At 44.7% G+C, this 19,403-nt stretch overlaps 1 protein-coding gene across 2 annotated transcripts in view; it reads left to right on the forward strand.

The window, feature by feature from the left end:
• The first annotated feature begins 12,188 nt into the window (after positions 1 to 12,188).
• Positions 12,189 to 19,403, forward strand: part of STAB1 (stabilin 1) — a 64,576-nt gene continuing 57,361 nt past the window's right edge. Inside the window, exons 1-5 of one of the 2 annotated variants that reach the window (XM_074198148.1) lie at positions 12,189 to 12,366; positions 18,154 to 18,287; positions 18,691 to 18,806; positions 19,056 to 19,141; positions 19,280 to 19,349. In XM_074198148.1, the coding sequence (XP_074054249.1) occupies positions 12,286 to 12,366; positions 18,154 to 18,287; positions 18,691 to 18,806; positions 19,056 to 19,141; positions 19,280 to 19,349 (487 nt within the window). In that variant the 5' untranslated portion in view covers positions 12,189 to 12,285. Of the gene's footprint in view, positions 12,367 to 18,153; positions 18,288 to 18,690; positions 18,807 to 19,055; positions 19,142 to 19,279; positions 19,350 to 19,403 lie in introns of those variants that run through there. The other variant, XM_074198149.1, reaches the window with a different exon arrangement.

Below are 19,403 nucleotides of genomic sequence, written 5' to 3' on the forward strand. Positions count from 1 at the left end.
TTGTGGTGTAGGATATCATAGAGGCCCAAGTAGAGGGGCAGGAAGGAAGAAAAGGAATCCAGTTTGGTATGACAAAGTTAATATAGGGCTTTTTAGGAACATGAATTTCCTTCAGAATTCCTTTTGTAAAGTTGAATTTTTGTGATGAATTTGATATAAAGTGAAAACTAATTGTACTTTGAGTCCTTCAAGGACTGATAACTTCATGAGTGCAATCCTACCTCCCATGAAGTAGGTCAGGACTCCCCAACCTCTCACAGGGGGCATTTCCTTGGAAATCCTCTGCATTTTCCTCATTTAAAAATATTCTGAGGAGGGATCCATGATACAGAAGGGTTAAGAACCCCTGCCCCTGGAGAGCATTTCCTAAGTTGCTTCAGAGACTCTCAGCCACAGCCCTCTATTTAAAACCTTTTCAACTTAGCAGATCTTTGAAGTCATTGGGGCTGTGTGAGCCTGAGCCCCACCTTCATAACCTCTGAGTCCAAGCTGTCAGGCAAACTTTCAGTTATATAACATAAACCAGATTGTGACCACTGGTCACAAAGGCCTAAAATCAAGAGCCTCCCCATCTTCCAATCCAACTTGGCCTTGCCTCGAGATTCCAGGAGGTCTCCTAGGCTGGAAGAACTTGTATCCACACGCTTGGAGCAAGAAGAAGCTTCAACCAGTCCTGTTCCTCTGTTGTCTTGTGCTCACTCCTATGTAACCTTAGAAAGTCCTTCAAACTTGGGTTTCTCCTCAGAAAAATGAGCAGACGTTCCCTTCATGCTCTAGATGTACATTCCCTGGCTCTCAATCTGTGTGATGGGGACCATCAGCTTTTCTCATATAGATTAGTTTTGCTTTTAAAAAAAAAAATAGGGTGTTCTGAGAGGGGTGAGAAGGAACCCAGTAGAAAAATAGAAATGTAGAAAACTATGAAAATTTGAAAAGCTGTGGGGAAGAGTCTGCAATGGTTTTTAAGCACATCCTCTAGAACAGTTCTCCAGCTCCAGCTCCAGCTCACTCCCCAAGCAGGAAATGATCTCTGCCTCCCAAACTAGAACTTCGTGCCTCTCCTATTCGGCCACTGCATTTTGCTTTGTAATGTGGTTATTTCTACCTCATTGAGCCTTCTCCCTGTTAGCTTCTGGGGGTCCCAAGGGCCAAGGACACTATCACTCATCTCCTTTTCCCCACATTGGCCCCAGAATGTAAGAGCAGTAAATATTTGTTAAATGAACTTTATTTTTTAAATGAACAAAAATGTTGACGTACTGCTACAAAAACTGAGAACTGTGTTTTCAGATGCTGTAAGAGTCTGTAATCACAGGGAGGAGGGGAAGAGCTGTCACCCTACTTTTCTTGATTTCTTAACCTAAAAAAGAATGACTGATGATGGGAATGCCAAGAAATGAAGCAGAGGACCCTCCCAAGAGAACATTCTGCTGTGGACAAAGCACAGGAAGTAAGGCAAGTCTCTAGAAGAGACCCTTGGCTTCCCCTCTGTAAAATGTCAGCGTTGGGTAAGATGACCTCCAACATCCTGCTCAGCTTTGACTTTCTGACCGAGTTGAACAACTAAAACGGGGTCTCGCCTTGCCGAGGCTGGGGTTGTGCTTGTCGTTTCTGGTTTGGCCAAATAGGCCAACTCTAGTCCCTGAAACTGTTCTGGCCCAGCTGTACCGCTAAACTGGGACCAGGCAGAAATGCATCTTTTGCTGGGGAAGAGAAGGGGATAACTGTCTAGCTCATCCCCCCCCCCCCCCCCCCGCACAAAAGCAGGCCATTTCAATAGCAGGAAATGACCCCAGACCCTGCAGGGGGAGGCTGACGATGACCAAGAGTTTTCCCCAAGGCCCAGCGTGAACTGAGGTGGGGGGGGCTGGGAGTGGGGGGTGAGAAACAGATTGGAACCCCTCCCCAACCCCACCCCAAATCCTCTTGCCTTTGGGACAAAGAGAAGGACAACTCTGGGGACTTGGAGTAGTGAAAGTAGAGGAGGGAATGGGGTCTGTGATCCAAAGGGCCTTGAAGAGAGTGACTCAGAGGGTGATGTTTGAGCGGGTGCGCTGACCCCCGGTCCACCCCACTCCCCGCCCCCACTCTGGTCTAGGAAACAATTGCTCTCAGGCTGGCCTTGCTCAGGTTCCTTCAGATGCTAGAGAGGAGTGAAACGGGGAAGATTGTTCAGTTGCCCTTTGCCTTTTCCTTCTGGTGCCAGATTCCAGGGTAAGGATTTGCTTATCCTCTAATCTATGGAAAATTTTCCTAAAAAACAGTTCCCCGAAGTTGAAATGCAGTTATCAAAATATGTTTTTTAAAGGTCTTGGGTTCCAAGGTAAAAACCCTTGGAAAAGTAAGAATTTGGGGTGGAGACCATCCTTTGGTGCTTGCCATGATCCCAATTGTCTCCCAACAAATGAATCCATCTTTTCAACCCCAGAATTCTCTGTGATGCTATATGGCCTAAAATCACATAAGAATCCCAATCAAGGGGGAAGCTAGATGGCACAGTGGATAGAGTACCAACCCTGGAGTCAGGAGGACCTGAGTTCAAATCTGACCTCAGACACTTAATAGTTACCTAGCTGTGTGACCTTGGGCAAGTCACTTAACCCCATTGCCCTGCAAAAAAAAAGAAAAAGTGACCTAAAGATTATTAAGGTTAAGGGTGCCTACAAGGTCTCTTCAGTGAGATTCATATTGGCTCAAATGAAAAATGACATTGTAACCTCCATAGAAAAACCGTTGCCCAGAGTTGGATGGCCCCACATTAAGTCACATTAAGGCTTACCTTGGGAGGTAAAGTAAGAGTGAACATTTATATAGCACTTGGCAAACCTCTAAGTTGGACCTCACCAAAACCCTGTGAGGAAGCTAGTAGTATTCCCATTTTACTTTACGAGATAAGGAAATGACTGCTTCAGGGCCCTTTCCCCTTTCCCTTTTCCCCTAGATCGGGGGTTCTGAACGTCTTTGTTCTCATGGACCCCTTTGGCAGTCTGGTGATGTCTAGTCACCTTCCAGAATCATATTTTTAAATGTATGATACAAACCACACAGGATTAAAAAGGAAACCAGTTATAATGAAAAATATTTTCTAAATACTGGAAAAAGGAGAGATTGCTGTGGGTGCAAATTGGTGATGAAATTTGTCCGTGTCTGTCCGTGTGTGTGTCTGTGTGTGTGTGTGTGTGTGTGTGTGTGTGTGTGTGTGTGTGTGTGTGTGTCTTATGTCCCTGGGTTGGGAAGGGGTTAGCCATCCTTGATGAGGTGGGCAGACAGCCTACTGTAAGATATCTAAAACATGAGGAACTCACCATCCCCTCCAACAATCCTTCCAGCTCTACTTGTTAGAAGGTTTTTCTTTACATCAAGTCAAGCTTACCTCCTCTCTCCTGTGATAGAGCATCTGCCCTTGGGCATTGGGTTTCACTGAAATCAGTCACCTCCTGGCTCACCACCTTCTCTTGGAGATCATCCAGGGGATCTTTGCCTTCGGTCCTGGACTTTTCATTCTTCTGCCAATCTACCCTCATCTGGAAACCTCAACCCAAGCCCCGGGCTCTCTGGGCTTCTTGAAACCCCACTCTTCCAGGCTCAGCAACCAGTCCCTAACCACCTCTCCTCTTCTGCTGCCATTCCCACTGCTGTCCCTCCTTCGTTCCTCCTATCTCTATGTTCTCTGGTCTGGATCACACCAGCACATTGTTTAGAGTTTAATCACAAGCATCTCCAGGCACTCGGATGATGTGTTCTTTATCATCAAGACTTGGCATCCTACAAGGTCTCTTCAGTGAGATTCATATTGGCTCAAATGAAAAATGACATTGTAATCTCCATAGAAAAACCATTGCCCAGAGTTGGATGGCCCCACATTAAGTCAGATTGTCTGTACTTAGGTCTTGGATAGTCATACCAGCTAGGTGAGAAGCTGGGCTCAGAAGGAACTAAAAGGAAGTATCTATGTTTTGTGCCAGGACCACAGGGACAGTGTGGAGAAATCGATGAACCTCTTCTCAGAATCATTTTTAACGCATACAATGAAATACAGCATTAAAAAGGAAACATTCTATTGAAATGCAGTTATCAAAATATGTTTTTTAAAGGTCTTGGGTTCCAAGGTAAAAACCCTTGGAAAAGTAAGAATTTGGGGTGGAGACCATCCTTTGGTGCTTGCCATGATCCCAATTGTCTCCCAACAAATGAATCCATCTTTTCAACCCCAGAATTCTCTGTGATGCTATATGGCCTAAAATCACATAAGAATCCCAATCAAGGGGGAAGCTAGATGGCACAGTGGATAGAGTACCAACCCTGGAGTCAGGAGGACCTGAGTTCAAATCTGACCTCAGACACTTAATAGTTACCTAGCTGTGTGACCTTGGGCAAGTCACTTAACCCCATTGCCCTGCAAAAAAAAAGAAAAAGTGACCTAAAGATTATTAAGGTTAAGGGTGCCTACAAGGTCTCTTCAGTGAGATTCATATTGGCTCAAATGAAAAATGACATTGTAACCTCCATAGAAAAACCGTTGCCCAGAGTTGGATGGCCCCACATTAAGTCACATTAAGGCTTACCTTGGGAGGTAAAGTAAGAGTGAACATTTATATAGCACTTGGCAAACCTCTAAGTTGGACCTCACCAAAACCCTGTGAGGAAGCTAGTAGTATTCCCATTTTACTTTACGAGATAAGGAAATGACTGCTTCAGGGCCCTTTCCCCTTTCCCTTTTCCCCTAGATCGGGGGTTCTGAACGTCTTTGTTCTCATGGACCCCTTTGGCAGTCTGGTGATGTCTAGTCACCTTCCAGAATCATATTTTTAAATGTATGATACAAACCACACAGGATTAAAAAGGAAACCAGTTATAATGAAAAATATTTTCTAAATACTGGAAAAAGGAGAGATTGCTGTGGGTGCAAATTGGTGATGAAATTTGTCCGTGTCTGTCCGTGTGTGTGTGTGTGTGTGTGTGTGTGTGTGTGTGTGTGTGTGTGTCTTATGTCCCTGGGTTGGGAAGGGGTTAGCCATCCTTGATGAGGTGGGCAGACAGCCTACTGTAAGATATCTAAAACATGAGGAACTCACCATCCCCTCCAACAATCCTTCCAGCTCTACTTGTTAGAAGGTTTTTCTTTACATCAAGTCAAGCTTACCTCCTCTCTCCTGTGATAGAGCATCTGCCCTTGGGCATTGGGTTTCACTGAAATCAGTCACCTCCTGGCTCACCACCTTCTCTTGGAGATCATCCAGGGGATCTTTGCCTTCGGTCCTGGACTTTTCATTCTTCTGCCAATCTACCCTCATCTGGAAACCTCAACCCAAGCCCCGGGCTCTCTGGGCTTCTTGAAACCCCACTCTTCCAGGCTCAGCAACCAGTCCCTAACCACCTCTCCTCTTCTGCTGCCATTCCCACTGCTGTCCCTCCTTCGTTCCTCCTATCTCTATGTTCTCTGGTCTGGATCACACCAGCACATTGTTTAGAGTTTAATCACAAGCATCTCCAGGCACTCGGATGATGTGTTCTTTATCATCAAGACTTGGCATCCTACAAGGTCTCTTCAGTGAGATTCATATTGGCTCAAATGAAAAATGACATTGTAATCTCCATAGAAAAACCATTGCCCAGAGTTGGATGGCCCCACATTAAGTCAGATTGTCTGTACTTAGGTCTTGGATAGTCATACCAGCTAGGTGAGAAGCTGGGCTCAGAAGGAACTAAAAGGAAGTATCTATGTTTTGTGCCAGGACCACAGGGACAGTGTGGAGAAATCGATGAACCTCTTCTCAGAATCATTTTTAACGCATACAATGAAATACAGCATTAAAAAGGAAACATTCTATTGAAATGCAGTTATCAAAATATGTTTTTTTAAAGGTCTTGGGTTCCAAGGTAAAAACCCTTGGAAAAGTAAGAATTTGGGGTGGAGACCATCCTTTGGTGCTTGCCATGATCCCAATTGTCTCCCAACAAATGAATCCATCTTTTCAACCCCAGAATTCTCTGTGATGCTATATGGCCTAAAATCACATAAGAATCCCAATCAAGGGGGAAGCTAGATGGCACAGTGGATAGAGTACCAACCCTGGAGTCAGGAGGACCTGAGTTCAAATCTGACCTCAGACACTTAATAGTTACCTAGCTGTGTGACCTTGGGCAAGTCACTTAACCCCATTGCCCTGCAAAAAAAAAGAAAAAGTGACCTAAAGATTATTAAGGTTAAGGGTGCCTACAAGGTCTCTTCAGTGAGATTCATATTGGCTCAAATGAAAAATGACATTGTAACCTCCATAGAAAAACCGTTGCCCAGAGTTGGATGGCCCCACATTAAGTCACATTAAGGCTTACCTTGGGAGGTAAAGTAAGAGTGAACATTTATATAGCACTTGGCAAACCTCTAAGTTGGACCTCACCAAAACCCTGTGAGGAAGCTAGTAGTATTCCCATTTTACTTTACGAGATAAGGAAATGACTGCTTCAGGGCCCTTTCCCCTTTCCCTTTTCCCCTAGATCGGGGGTTCTGAATGTCTTTGTTCTCATGGACCCCTTTGGCAGTCTGGTGATGTCTAGTCACCTTCCAGAATCATATTTTTAAATGTATGATACAAACCACACAGGATTAAAAAGGAAACCAGTTATAATGAAAAATATTTTCTAAATACTGGAAAAAGGAGAGATTGCTGTGGGTGCAAATTGGTGATGAAATTTGTCCGTGTCTGTCCGTGTGTGTGTGTGTGTGTGTGTGTGTGTGTGTGTGTGTGTGTCTTATGTCCCTGGGTTGGGAAGGGGTTAGCCATCCTTGATGAGGTGGGCAGACAGCCTACTGTAAGATATCTAAAACATGAGGAACTCACCATCCCCTCCAACAATCCTTCCAGCTCTACTTGTTAGAAGGTTTTTCTTTACATCAAGTCAAGCTTACCTCCTCTCTCCTGTGATAGAGCATCTGCCCTTGGGCATTGGGTTTCACTGAAATCAGTCACCTCCTGGCTCACCACCTTCTCTTGGAGATCATCCAGGGGATCTTTGCCTTCGGTCCTGGACTTTTCATTCTTCTGCCAATCTACCCTCATCTGGAAACCTCAACCCAAGCCCCGGGCTCTCTGGGCTTCTTGAAACCCCACTCTTCCAGGCTCAGCAACCAGTCCCTAACCACCTCTCCTCTTCTGCTGCCATTCCCACTGCTGTCCCTCCTTCGTTCCTCCTATCTCTATGTTCTCTGGTCTGGATCACACCAGCACATTGTTTAGAGTTTAATCACAAGCATCTCCAGGCACTCGGATGATGTGTTCTTTATCATCAAGACTTGGCATCCTACAAGGTCTCTTCAGTGAGATTCATATTGGCTCAAATGAAAAATGACATTGTAATCTCCATAGAAAAACCATTGCCCAGAGTTGGATGGCCCCACATTAAGTCAGATTGTCTGTACTTAGGTCTTGGATAGTCATACCAGCTAGGTGAGAAGCTGGGCTCAGAAGGAACTAAAAGGAAGTATCTATGTTTTGTGCCAGGACCACAGGGACAGTGTGGAGAAATCGATGAACCTCTTCTCAGAATCATTTTTAACGCATACAATGAAATACAGCATTAAAAAGGAAACATTCTATTGAAATGCAGTTATCAAAATATGTTTTTTAAAGGTCTTGGGTTCCAAGGTAAAAACCCTTGGAAAAGTAAGAATTTGGGGTGGAGACCATCCTTTGGTGCTTGCCATGATCCCAATTGTCTCCCAACAAATGAATCCATCTTTTCAACCCCAGAATTCTCTGTGATGCTATATGGCCTAAAATCACATAAGAATCCCAATCAAGGGGGAAGCTAGATGGCACAGTGGATAGAGTACCAACCCTGGAGTCAGGAGGACCTGAGTTCAAATCTGACCTCAGACACTTAATAGTTACCTAGCTGTGTGACCTTGGGCAAGTCACTTAACCCCATTGCCTTGCAAAAAAAAAGAAAAAGTGACCTAAAGATTATTAAGGTTAAGGGTGCCTACAAGGTCTCTTCAGTGAGATTCATATTGGCTCAAATGAAAAATGACATTGTAATCTCCATAGAAAAACCATTGCCCAGAGTTGGATGGCCCCACATTAAGTCAGATTGTCTGTACTTAGGTCTTGGATAGTCATACCAGCTAGGTGAGAAGCTGGGCTCAGAAGGAACTAAAAGGAAGTATCTATGTTTTGTGCCAGGACCACAGGGACAGTGTGGAGAAATCGATGAACCTCTTCTCAGAATCATTTTTAACGCATACAATGAAATACAGCATTAAAAAGGAAACATTCTATTGAAATGCAGTTATCAAAATATGTTTTTTAAAGGTCTTGGGTTCCAAGGTAAAAACCCTTGGAAAAGTAAGAATTTGGGGTGGAGACCATCCTTTGGTGCTTGCCATGATCCCAATTGTCTCCCAACAAATGAATCCATCTTTTCAACCCCAGAATTCTCTGTGATGCTATATGGCCTAAAATCACATAAGAATCCCAATCAAGGGGGAAGCTAGATGGCACAGTGGATAGAGTACCAACCCTGGAGTCAGGAGGACCTGAGTTCAAATCTGACCTCAGACACTTAATAGTTACCTAGCTGTGTGACCTTGGGCAAGTCACTTAACCCCATTGCCTTGCAAAAAAAAAGAAAAAGTGACCTAAAGATTATTAAGGTTAAGGGTGCCAGCATGAATAAGAAGGTTGCTGAATTACACAAAAAATGGCATGGAAGATGTCATCAAGTCTCATAGGACCAGACGAGGGCTTGAGCCAGTCAAGCAGGTAAAGTAACCTAGTACCCCTTCAGCTCAAAAATCAAGATACTCAATAGGCAACCCCTGAATTTCACAAAAGGTTTTGTCTTTCATCATATAAGAAAAAGAAATTCAACACCTCCTTCTGTGACATCTCTTCAGATATTTTAAGAATTTGTTAAGGGCCAGGCAATGTTCTAAATGCTAGGGATACCAAAAAATTAAGGTGGGGAGTGGCGGGGGGAAGGAAACAGTCCCAGTTCTCAAAGATCTCATACTCTAATGGAACAAGGTTGTAAAGAATTATATTCAAATAAGCTATATATGGAGTAAATTGGAAATAATTAACAAAGTACCAGAATTAAGAGGGATTCAAAAAGACTTCTATAAGTAATGGTATTTAGCTGAGATTTGAAGAATGCCAGAGAAGCTTGGAGGCAGAAATGAGGAGGGAGAGCAGTCTAAAATGGAGTATTTTGTGAAACAGCAAGAGGGTCACTGTCACTGGATGGTAGAGGACCTGGCAGGGGGTGAGGGAAGGTATTGTATAAGATGAGAAGGGTCCCTGGGAGGCTAGTTTATGGTGGTGAACACTGAAAAGAATACAGTAGATACTAAAGGTGATAAGGAGCTACTGGAATGTATTGGATAGGGGCTGACATTGTCAGGCCTGCATTTCAGGAAGATCACTTTGACAACTGAGTGGAGGAGAGAATGGAATCAAAAAAGACTTAAGGCAGGTAGACCGACCAATAGTCTATTGCAGTAATCCAGGGAGGAGGTGATGAGAGCCCAAGTCAGAGTGGTGGCAGTATCAGAGGAGACAAGATGTATATTTGAGAGATGTCACAAAGGTAAAGTCAAAATTGGATAGGAGGGATGAGAGAAAAGTTATTGAGGATGACACCTAGGCCATGAGCCTGGATGACTGGGAAAGTGGTAATGAAATAAAGTAGTGAGGAAGAGGGAAGAGTTTGGAGGGAAAGACAACAGCTTCAGTTTTGAACATATTGCACTTAAGCTTTCTATGGGACAGCTAGTTTGAGATACAGAATAAGTGGGTGGAGATGTGGGATGGGAGGTCAGCAGAGAGATCAGAGCTGCTTAAGCAGATCTGAGAACCATCAGTCCCTTTGGCATCTTCACTTCTGTATAATCACTAATACCTCCCATGGATCACTATGGAAGAGTTTTCCTGTATCTTCCCATCTTGATTGCCTTTCTCTGAAAGTACTCCTGTTTGCTAGTGACCTGCCCAATATAACACCATCCAATATGTAAGAAAAATTAGAATCATCCCCACCTTTCTTCTATGAATTTGGCCTCTTTTGATAGTCTATGATGAAACCATCACACTCATGGAGCTGAGCATAAACATTTGAAGAGACTTGAGAGATCATCCTCTAGTTCAAGATGTGAAAACTGAGACTTGGGGGGAAAGGGGCTTGATCATATTCACAGAAGCCAAGTCAGGAAGAAAACTGGGAATGGAACCTCTCATTCAGATACAGTTGAGCTTAATAGTGAGGACACTGAGCTTGGAGTCAGAGACCAGGGTTCAAATCCTACTCCCAGAAACTTTAAGGTTGTGTAAACTTGACTGGGTTTTTGAAGCTCTCTGTCTCAGTTTCACCATCTGTAAAATTAGAGCATTAGACTAGATGACTTCTAAAGTCCTTTCCAGCTGAAGAATCTACACAGCTCGAGCTGTGTAGATAGATAGAGTGTTGGACTTGTCATCAGAAAGAGCTGAGCGAATCTCCTGCTTCTGACAGTTCCTGTCTGACCCTGGGTAAGTCACTCACCTTCCTCAGTCTCCTCAGCTCTAAAATGGGGATAATCATAATGCTCACCGCCCAAAGTTGTGAGTATAAAATGAGATATTTGTAAAGCATTTTGTAACCTTAAATCAATATATAAATTCTATGTAGCAGTAGCAGCAACAGTAGGGAATTACAGTAGTGTGGTAGATGTTTGTTCTTTGTCCTCTAAGAGGAACATGACATCGGGGAGTCATGCCATGACATGCAAGTAAATTGGATTTGAGTGGGGGGGTGCTGTGCAAAGTCACCAGCCTCACTCTTTCCTCTGGAGCCCCCTGTGTTCAATGAATATGGATCATGGCAACTGGAGATGGCCCTGGATGGTGCTGGTAATAGTAGTAGTAGTGGTGGTGGTAGTAGAGTAGTAGTACTAGTGGTATGGTGGTAGTGCTTGTGATAGTAGTAGTAGTGGTGGCGATGGTTGTGGTGCTGGTGGTAGTAGTAATGGTAGTATTGGTAGTAGCAGTAGTGTAGTGGTAGTTGTACTAGTACTAGTAGTGGTGACAATGGTGGTAGAAATAGTGATAGTGCTGGTAGTAGTAATGGTAGCACTGGTAGCAGTAGTTGTGTAGTGATTGTAGTACTGGTCCTGGTAGTTGTGGCGGTGGTAGTGGTGGTGGTGGTGCGTGGTGGCGCTAGTACTGTAGTAGTAGTTGTGGTGTAGTGGTGGTAGTATTAATAAAAGTAATGGTAGCAGCAGTGGTGGTGTTGGTGGTGCTGGTGGTAGTAGAAGTGGTAGTATTGGTAGCTGCAGTTTGTAGTAGTAGTAGTAGTAGTTGTTGTAGTAGTATCCTAAATTCCTTGTTATGAGAGATGGCTCTCTGGGATGGGAGGGTGAAGATGAAGGGAAACTGGGAAATCTAGTCTATATAAAAACCAAAGATATCAATTAAAAACCTATTTTTAAATAGGTAAGATCCCATGACTCTCCCTTTCCCCAATAAAATGTTACCCAAGGTGGTTCAGTGGATAGAACGCTGAGCCTGGAATCAGGAAGACCTGAGTTCCAATCTGATCTCAGACACATAGTAGCTGTGTGACCCTGGGCAAGTCACTCAGCCTAATTTGCCTCAGTTTCCTCAACTGTAAAATGAGTTGGAAAAGGAAATGGCAAACCCTTCCAGTATCTCTGCCAAGAAAACTCCAAATGGGTCAGTGAATGAAATGACAGAACACCAATAAAACCTTCCAGAGACATCTGTACTTAACGGAGAACTCTGGATGGCCCAGATGAATCTGGACAATCCCTCTAATCTGTGTGGTCTTTGGAGGAGGAGGGGAGATGCTGCTGCAGAAGTGGGGATGGGCTTCCGGTTGCTCTTCAGAACACCCTGCTCCTGCACCCCCTCAGCAGCATCAGTGGGGGCCAGGCCAGGCTGCCTGCTAAGGCTCAGCCTCCGGACCTGCCAAGGGCCTGAGCAGTCTGTTCCTGGTGGTCAGTGGCCGAGATTTTCCTTCCGCCTGTTTGTGGCTGATATGTAAGAGGAAATCCTGATGGGTTCCTGTTTGGGGTGAACTGGCTGGGCGTTTTGTGTGAGTGTGTGTGTGTGTGTGTGTGTGTGTGTGTGTGTGTGCGTGTGGGTGGGTATGTGGGTGTCATTTTTAAGGCAGGCTCCTTCCCCCTAGCCCCATTCTGGATCATCTGTGTCCTAGACAGTCTCCGGAGGTTCCACTGCCCCAATCCTCTCCCCCCATTCTGAGGCTGCTGAGTCCCTACAGTGTTTGGCGATGCCCGGCCCTGGCAGGCCGCGTCTCCTCTGGCTCCTGGCTCTCTGGCTGGCTGGCGTGAGCCAGGGGAAGGGAGAAAAGGTGGGTTGGGTCCCGTTGGGTTTGAGGCTGGGATAAAGACCAGACCAGTTGTGGGAGGGTGGAATTGATGGAGTCTCAGAGATTTGGGGTCAGATTCAACGTTCCCCTGGAAGGAACCAGGACTTGAAAGAATATCAGATATTGGAAATTATTCTCGGGAGCCTGAAGGGGGAAGGTGATGGGACCAAAAGGTAGTGGGGTCTGATGTGTTTGGGCCTGGGGAGCTGGGATGCTGTACCTGTCTCAACTCCATCTTTGTCAGCGACCAAACTTTGGCTTCCTTTTCTGTTTCTTTTGGTCTCTATCTCTGCCTTTGTCTCTCTCCTCTTTTCTTCTCTCCATGTCTCCATATAGGTCTGTCTGGATGTGATTAGATCTGTGTTCATCTGGCTACAGCCTGAGACCTGTTTCCGTTTGTCTCTCTGATCTCTCTATGCAATTCAATAAGTAAATATTTAGTACCAATTGGAGCTCATTATTGGAGAAACTACAGTGGAAAAACAGCAACACATCTCCTTCCTTCTTGAAGCTTATATTCAGAAAGGGGGGATGTGACCCAGAAATGAGCAAGCTTTCAGATGGAATGAGGTAGGGGAGAAAGCAAGACAAAATGGTCTAGGAAGTTTGAGAATGGATGGATTCTCACTTTTTCTCATTCTTTCCTTGAGCTTTGATTTTCTGTGTTTATATTTCTGCCTCCTTTCTCTTTCTCCACCTATATCTCTGCTTCCTTTCTCTTTCTCCATCTATATATCTACCTCCTTTCTTTCTCCACCTATATTTCTGCCTCCTTTCTTGCTCCATCTATATCTGTCTCCCTTTCTCTTTCTCCACCTCTATCTCTGCTTCCTTTCTCTTTCTCCATCTATATATCTACCTCCTTTCTTTCTCCATCTATATTTCTGCCTCCTTTCTTGCTCCATCTATATCTGTCTCCCTTTCTCTTTCTCCACCTCTATCTCTGCTTCCTTTCTCTTTCTCCATCTATATATCTACCTCCTTTCTTTCTCCACCTATATTTCTGCCTCCTTTCTTGCTCCATCTATATCTGTCTCCCTTTCTCTTTCTCCACCTCTATCTCTGCTTCCTTTCTCTTTCTCCATCTATATATCTACCTCCTTTCTTTCTCCATCTATATTTCTGCCTCCTTTCTTGCTCCATCTATATCTGTCTCCCTTTCTCTTTCTCCACCTCTATCTCTGCTTCCTTTCTCTTTCTCCATCTATACATCTACCTCCTTTCTTTCTCCATCTATATTTCTGCCTCCTTTCTTGCTCCATCTATATCTGTCTCCCTTTCTCTTTCTCCACCTCTATCTCTGCTTCCTTTCTCTTTCTCCATCTATACATCTACCTCCTTTCTTTCTCCATCTATATTTCTGCCTCCTTTCTTGCTCCATCTATATCTGTCTCCCTTTCTCTTTCTCCACCTCTATCTCTGCTTCCTTTCTCTTTCTCCATCTATACCTCTACCTCCTTTCTCTTTCTCCATCTATACCTCTACGTCCTTTCTCTTTCTCCACCTCTATCTCTACCTCCTTTCTTTCTCCACCCATATCTCTGCCTCCTTTCTCTTTCTCATCTATATCTCTGCCTCCTTTCTCTTTCTCATCTATATCTCTGCCTCCTTTCTTTCTCCATCTATATGTCTCCCTTTCTCTTTCTCCACCTCTATCTCTGCCTCCCTGTCACTCTTTTCTTGGGGCACCATCTTCTGCCAGTCTCTGTAGGTGTCTCTCTCTCTCCCTTTGTGTCTCCACCTCAGTACTGACTGACCCGAGTGTTGAGGATGCCCTCAGGTTCCATGAAGCCCTCCCAGGCCTGTCAACCATCTCCTGTTACTAGAGTAGACATTGTTCCTGATCCCTTAGAGTCCCCAGCATTGATGGGGCCTCTACTGTGGCTCTGCTCCCATAGCGGGGTTGCAGAGCTACCAAACTTTCAATTCCTCTCTAGACCTCAGGACCATTGGCTCCTGCCCCTCCTGCCCAGTCCAAAGACACTTTTCACTAAGGATGAAGGGACCATTGCCTAACTCTTCTGATTGGGATTGAAATAAGAAATTCTTATCGGCCACTGTTCTGCTTGAACATCTCTCCAATATATTCATTTGTCTCTGGCTACATTCCCCTCCCCCTGTCATTTTCTATCTCTCCTCCTCCTCTTCTCTCCTTTTCCCTGTACTTTTTCCTCTTCCCCTTTTGAAGTGTTCCCTTTCTCTTTAAGCCTAACTCCTCGAAGAAGACTTCCCTCTAACAACAGCAGGGTTCCTCCTCTGACCCAGTCCCATTTGGGATTCATCTCTATGTTCCACTCTAGTGTATATCATTTGATTTTTTGTTTTTGTCAACCCACTGGACTTGAATTCTTCAGAAATAATATCCTTGTTATGCCTACACTAATCCTTTGCACAGTGTTCTGCATGTAGGTACTGAATATGTTTGTTGAATAGATGAACAGATAAAAGAAAGAATGGATGCAGGAATGAATGAGTGTGTTGAAGCCTGTCAAATGTCTTTCTCCCTATCTCTAATCTATGCAGTTCTGGCTCTGATTCTGTGTCTGTGTCTCTCTTCATCTCTCTATCTCTCTCTCTAAGCTGTAGGATGTCTCTGAGTCCCTGTCTCTACATGAGGTTCAAATCTCAGTTTCCCTATCTGAACTCAGTGCAGGCAAGACACAAAACTTCCTGGTTGAGAGTTGTCATCTGGTAGAACTGGGTAGAGATGGAATTTGAGGAGCAGCTAGGTGGTACAGTGTATAGAGCACCAACCCTGGAATCAGAAGGACCTGAGTTCAAATTTGAGCTCAGACACTTGACAGTTACTAGTTGTGTGAACCAGAGCAAAACACTTAAAAGAAAAAAATAAGAACTCTTTAAGAAAACAGCATAAGTCTGTAATAATAATCTTACAGTTCTGTTCCAAAGACCTTTCTGATCTGTTAAATCTCTGTGGGATGGTCAGGCCCACAAGTAGGTTTGTCCCTTGGTGACATAGGCATTGTTATGCCTAACTGACATGGACCAGAGAATCTGGGACCCAAAGGGGCAAGGGAGACTTGGCAAAGGTATCCTTAAGCTTTGCTGGAAGAGCCCAATAGATGCAGGTTCAGGCCCTGCCTTTGAGGAATTCACATCCTAGGTATGAGAGAATGGGGGAGGGGAGTCTGTTGGGGAATGCATGGAAAAAACAAGAATTCAGTCAGAGATCAGACTAAGGGAGGATAGAGTTCATTCGCCACAATTAGCATCTCGGGAGATAGAGAGGAGCACTATCTGCATGGGCCGGGGAATGCAATTATTAAGTCTGGGCAGCTGGGACTTTGTCCTTGGACACCTGAATTTGGCAGTCTTCCCTCTTTAATGAATTTCCAATTCACTAACCTCTCCCCTGAGGTCCTCTGTTTTCAGCACCACCCTAGGTTTCTTGCCTTTCTCCTGGGGTCTGCCATCCCCTATAATCCTGGACCCACCTATCCCCCTACTCCCCTTCCCCCGGGAGTTGAGAATTGAGGGCCAAGCATCAACTGCTGTGTTACAGGGACTGAACCATACCCACTGGGGGACATCTACCCTCTTTCTTAGTAAGACTATACTTTCCCAGGACCAACAATTCTCTTGCCTCCTCTCTTTCTGTTCAAATGATTTTACTCTAAACAAATATCATGGCCATTGCCCTTGGGGTGACTAGAAAGATCCCTGTCTATTATCATCACCATTCAGCTGAATGTGTCTCAAATAGTGGGACTCCTAGTTATGGTTCTGGATTTGGACAGAATTAGTCAAAAAAAGACTTCTTGAAAAAAAGTGGAGAAGGGTCTTAGAGGTGTCAGACTCACAGTGGACAGAATACATGGAACCCCCAAACTTCCAAGTGTGGACTGATCCAGATTAATTGGGAAATGTTTTAACAAACTAAACGAAGATACAAAGAAACCTAGATAATGTTAAGTTGTGGTTTTCTAAGTCAATATACCAGTACTGACCACCAAGTCAGTCTGTTTGAGTTTGATGCCACTGGTCATATTTTGAAGATAGAAAAATTTGAGGATTAAAGGAGCAAAGAGTCCAAGAAGGGAAGTTAATGACCTTAGGGCATTTTGGTCCCAGGATTTCTTTTAACATCTCCCAAGCTTTCCTGAGCTAAAGGAACTCATTCTGAGCTAATCTCTTCTGCCCACCTCCCCCCTTCCCCATCGGCCTTTCTCTTACAGCAGTTGGGGGAGGGGTAGGCATTAAATAAGGGGAGGACAGCTGTTGCCACATCCTTTCTAGGAATAGGCCTGGAGATCTTTTCCCTAGCACAAGATCTATCCAAATCGAAGACTCAGCTCTCTCCCCAGGGTGGGGCTTCCGTAATCAGTCACCACAAGGCTAAAAACCAAGAATCACATGCCTGCATAGTCATAATTCATAATGAACCCCTCACGCATGGTCACTTGGTCTACCCTCCAGTGGACGCACCTACACACAGACGCTGACTATTGTTATTTCATGTCCCGGGTTTATAGATTTAGAGCTAGAGGCCTCATGGGTCATCTTGGACCAGTGGTGTCAAATTCCAATAGAAATAGAGCCAAAAAGATCCCTTCCAATAGCATATTGACTTAGAAAACTATATACGAACATTATCTATGCTTTGTAGTATTTTTATATTTGTTAAATATTTTCTAATTATATTTTGATTGGACTGTATTCTGGAGTATTGTGAGTTTGATCCATCTGATTTATCCAATAAAATGAGGGCTCACAGCAGGTAGGAGAAGGAATTAGGGGAAGCAATTGGGAACTTAGACCTGGAGATAGTAAGTGAATTGTCCAAGAACTCCCCTAGGGAGCAGGCAGCAGAGCTAGGATTTGAATCCAGATCCGCTGACTCCAAACTTGATATTCTTTCCTTGCTATGAAGGCTGTTTGCTTCTTTCTAGAAATTTTATAATTAGATCACAAGTGAGTAATGGCATTTTGGTTAGATTACCTGGTCTAAAAAGCCCAGTTTCAGTTATACTTATGGCCAACTGAAGAGTCCAATGATGCTTGACTCTCTATATGCAAAAAACAGAATTGTGTTAAAAACAGTAAATAAGTAATTTATTAAAGTGCTAAATAGCATTTAAAAAGTCACAATATCATTAAATTGTAGTCTAAAGATGAAACATTTTTGGAGCAAAATTTAAACAAATGCATAGCTTCTCTTAAAGGGAATAGGGAAAATGTGACCTAAATAGAGGGTCAGGATACCTGCATTCTCCTCCACTCTGCTTGTAACATTAATCTGAGATTCTGCACAAGTCCTCTCCTCTCTTTAGACCTAAGGTTCCACTCTGTAAAATGAGATTGTTTTGGTCTCTAAAGCCTTCTCTGACATTTTCTATGTATGATCCTAAGTCGGGGCATCTAGGTAGTGCAGTGGATGGGGCACTGGCCTTGGAGTCAGGAGGATGGGAGCTCAAATCTAGCCTCAGACACTTGACACTAGCTGTGTGACCTTGGGCAAGTCACTTAACCTTGATAGCCTCACATGCAGAGTCCTCTCCAGTCAGCCTGATTCATATCTGACCACTGGACCCAGATGACTCTGGAGGAGAAAGTGAGGCTGGTGACTTACTGCAGCCACCCCCCTCACTCAAATCCAGCTCAGTTGTTTATCGTGGCGTCATCGCTCTGATGCTGTCGTCTTATTCGAGAATGGAGCACAAACATCATCATGATCCAAGGAGGAATATGAAGAGACATTGGGCTCTTAGATCCACTTCCTCACTCCTCACTCATCTCCCTCTTGTATAGGTCCATTCCAAACGCTGTAATGTGAAGACAAAGTTCCTTACAAATTCTCCATGTACCTCATGTGCAGCTTTTAAGAATCAGGCCTGCCCTTCAGGCTGGATCAAGAATTGGGAAACAGGCCCTGAGGACTGCAGGTATTAGCCTATGTCTCCTGGTTATTCCCGCTTCTCCCCCAAACAAAACCTATAGATGGGAAGTCTCAGACAGGATAGAGAGGAAATTGCTCAGGGCAATGTATAGTTGGGAAGGTCTTGAGGAAAAACTTGGGAAAGGCACAGCTGGTGGGGTGGAGAAAACTGCCTAAGAGGAAGAAGGGAGGGAATCAGTGCTGAAAGTCTCAGATGAACAGGATGAGTTTTGGGAAGACATCAAAAAACCCCAATGAACAAGTATCTTTTCCTCCAGATCCCTTCAGACCTTCCTCCCTTTTCTAAAGTGGGTCCCGAATTCCCAAGGATTCAGGATTTTACTGCTTGCTACCCCAAGGAAGGAGCTCTTAGGGCAGGGCCTCCAGTACTGACCCCTTTCTTGTCTCAGTTACACTGTGACTCTGGGAGAGAACAACATCTTGATGGCTGGCTGTAGCCAGACCTGCCGGAAAGAAGTGGAAGAGAAGGCCTGCTGTCCTGGGTACTGGGGCTCTGAGTGCTATGGTATGGGCAGGGACCAATGGAAACACTGCAAACTTTGTGCCATAGGGGTGGGCCCCAGTCCTACCAGCTCCAATAAGGGGGCCCTAACCATATGAGGTGAGGGCCATCTTGGAGCTGGTTCCTCTTCCACTAAAATTCTCTGACTCTGGGTCTTGGGACAGGGTGGGGACCTCACAGCCTCCCCCCAGGTGGGAGGGAGAGAGGAGTGGCTGGACCCTTGGTCACATTGACCCCTCTGATTCTTCACAGAGTGTCCCGGGGGAGCCAGTAAGCCCTGTAATGGTCATGGTACATGCCTGGATGGCATGGGTCGGAATGGGACCTGTGTGTGTGAGGTGAGAGGCCAAAGGACGGACACCAAGGGGAGGTCAGGAGGGGCTGATCAGCCCCCAGGATGGGACCATGGGGGAGCAAAAGTGAAAGGAAGCAACTGGGGGAACATCTTCACTAGTAGTGGACTCATCTCTCCCCAGGAAGGATATAGTGGTTTTGCCTGCCAGGAATGCAAAGATGAGAAGACATTTGGTCCTGACTGCAAGTCAGGTAAGGGAACAGGGATCAGAGAAAACAAAAGGCATCACAGAGACACAGACCAAG

Source organism: Macrotis lagotis, chromosome 8 (assembly GCF_037893015.1).
Source record: "Macrotis lagotis isolate mMagLag1 chromosome 8, bilby.v1.9.chrom.fasta, whole genome shotgun sequence".
In the NCBI taxonomy this organism is placed as follows: Eukaryota; Metazoa; Chordata; class Mammalia; order Peramelemorphia; family Peramelidae; genus Macrotis; species Macrotis lagotis.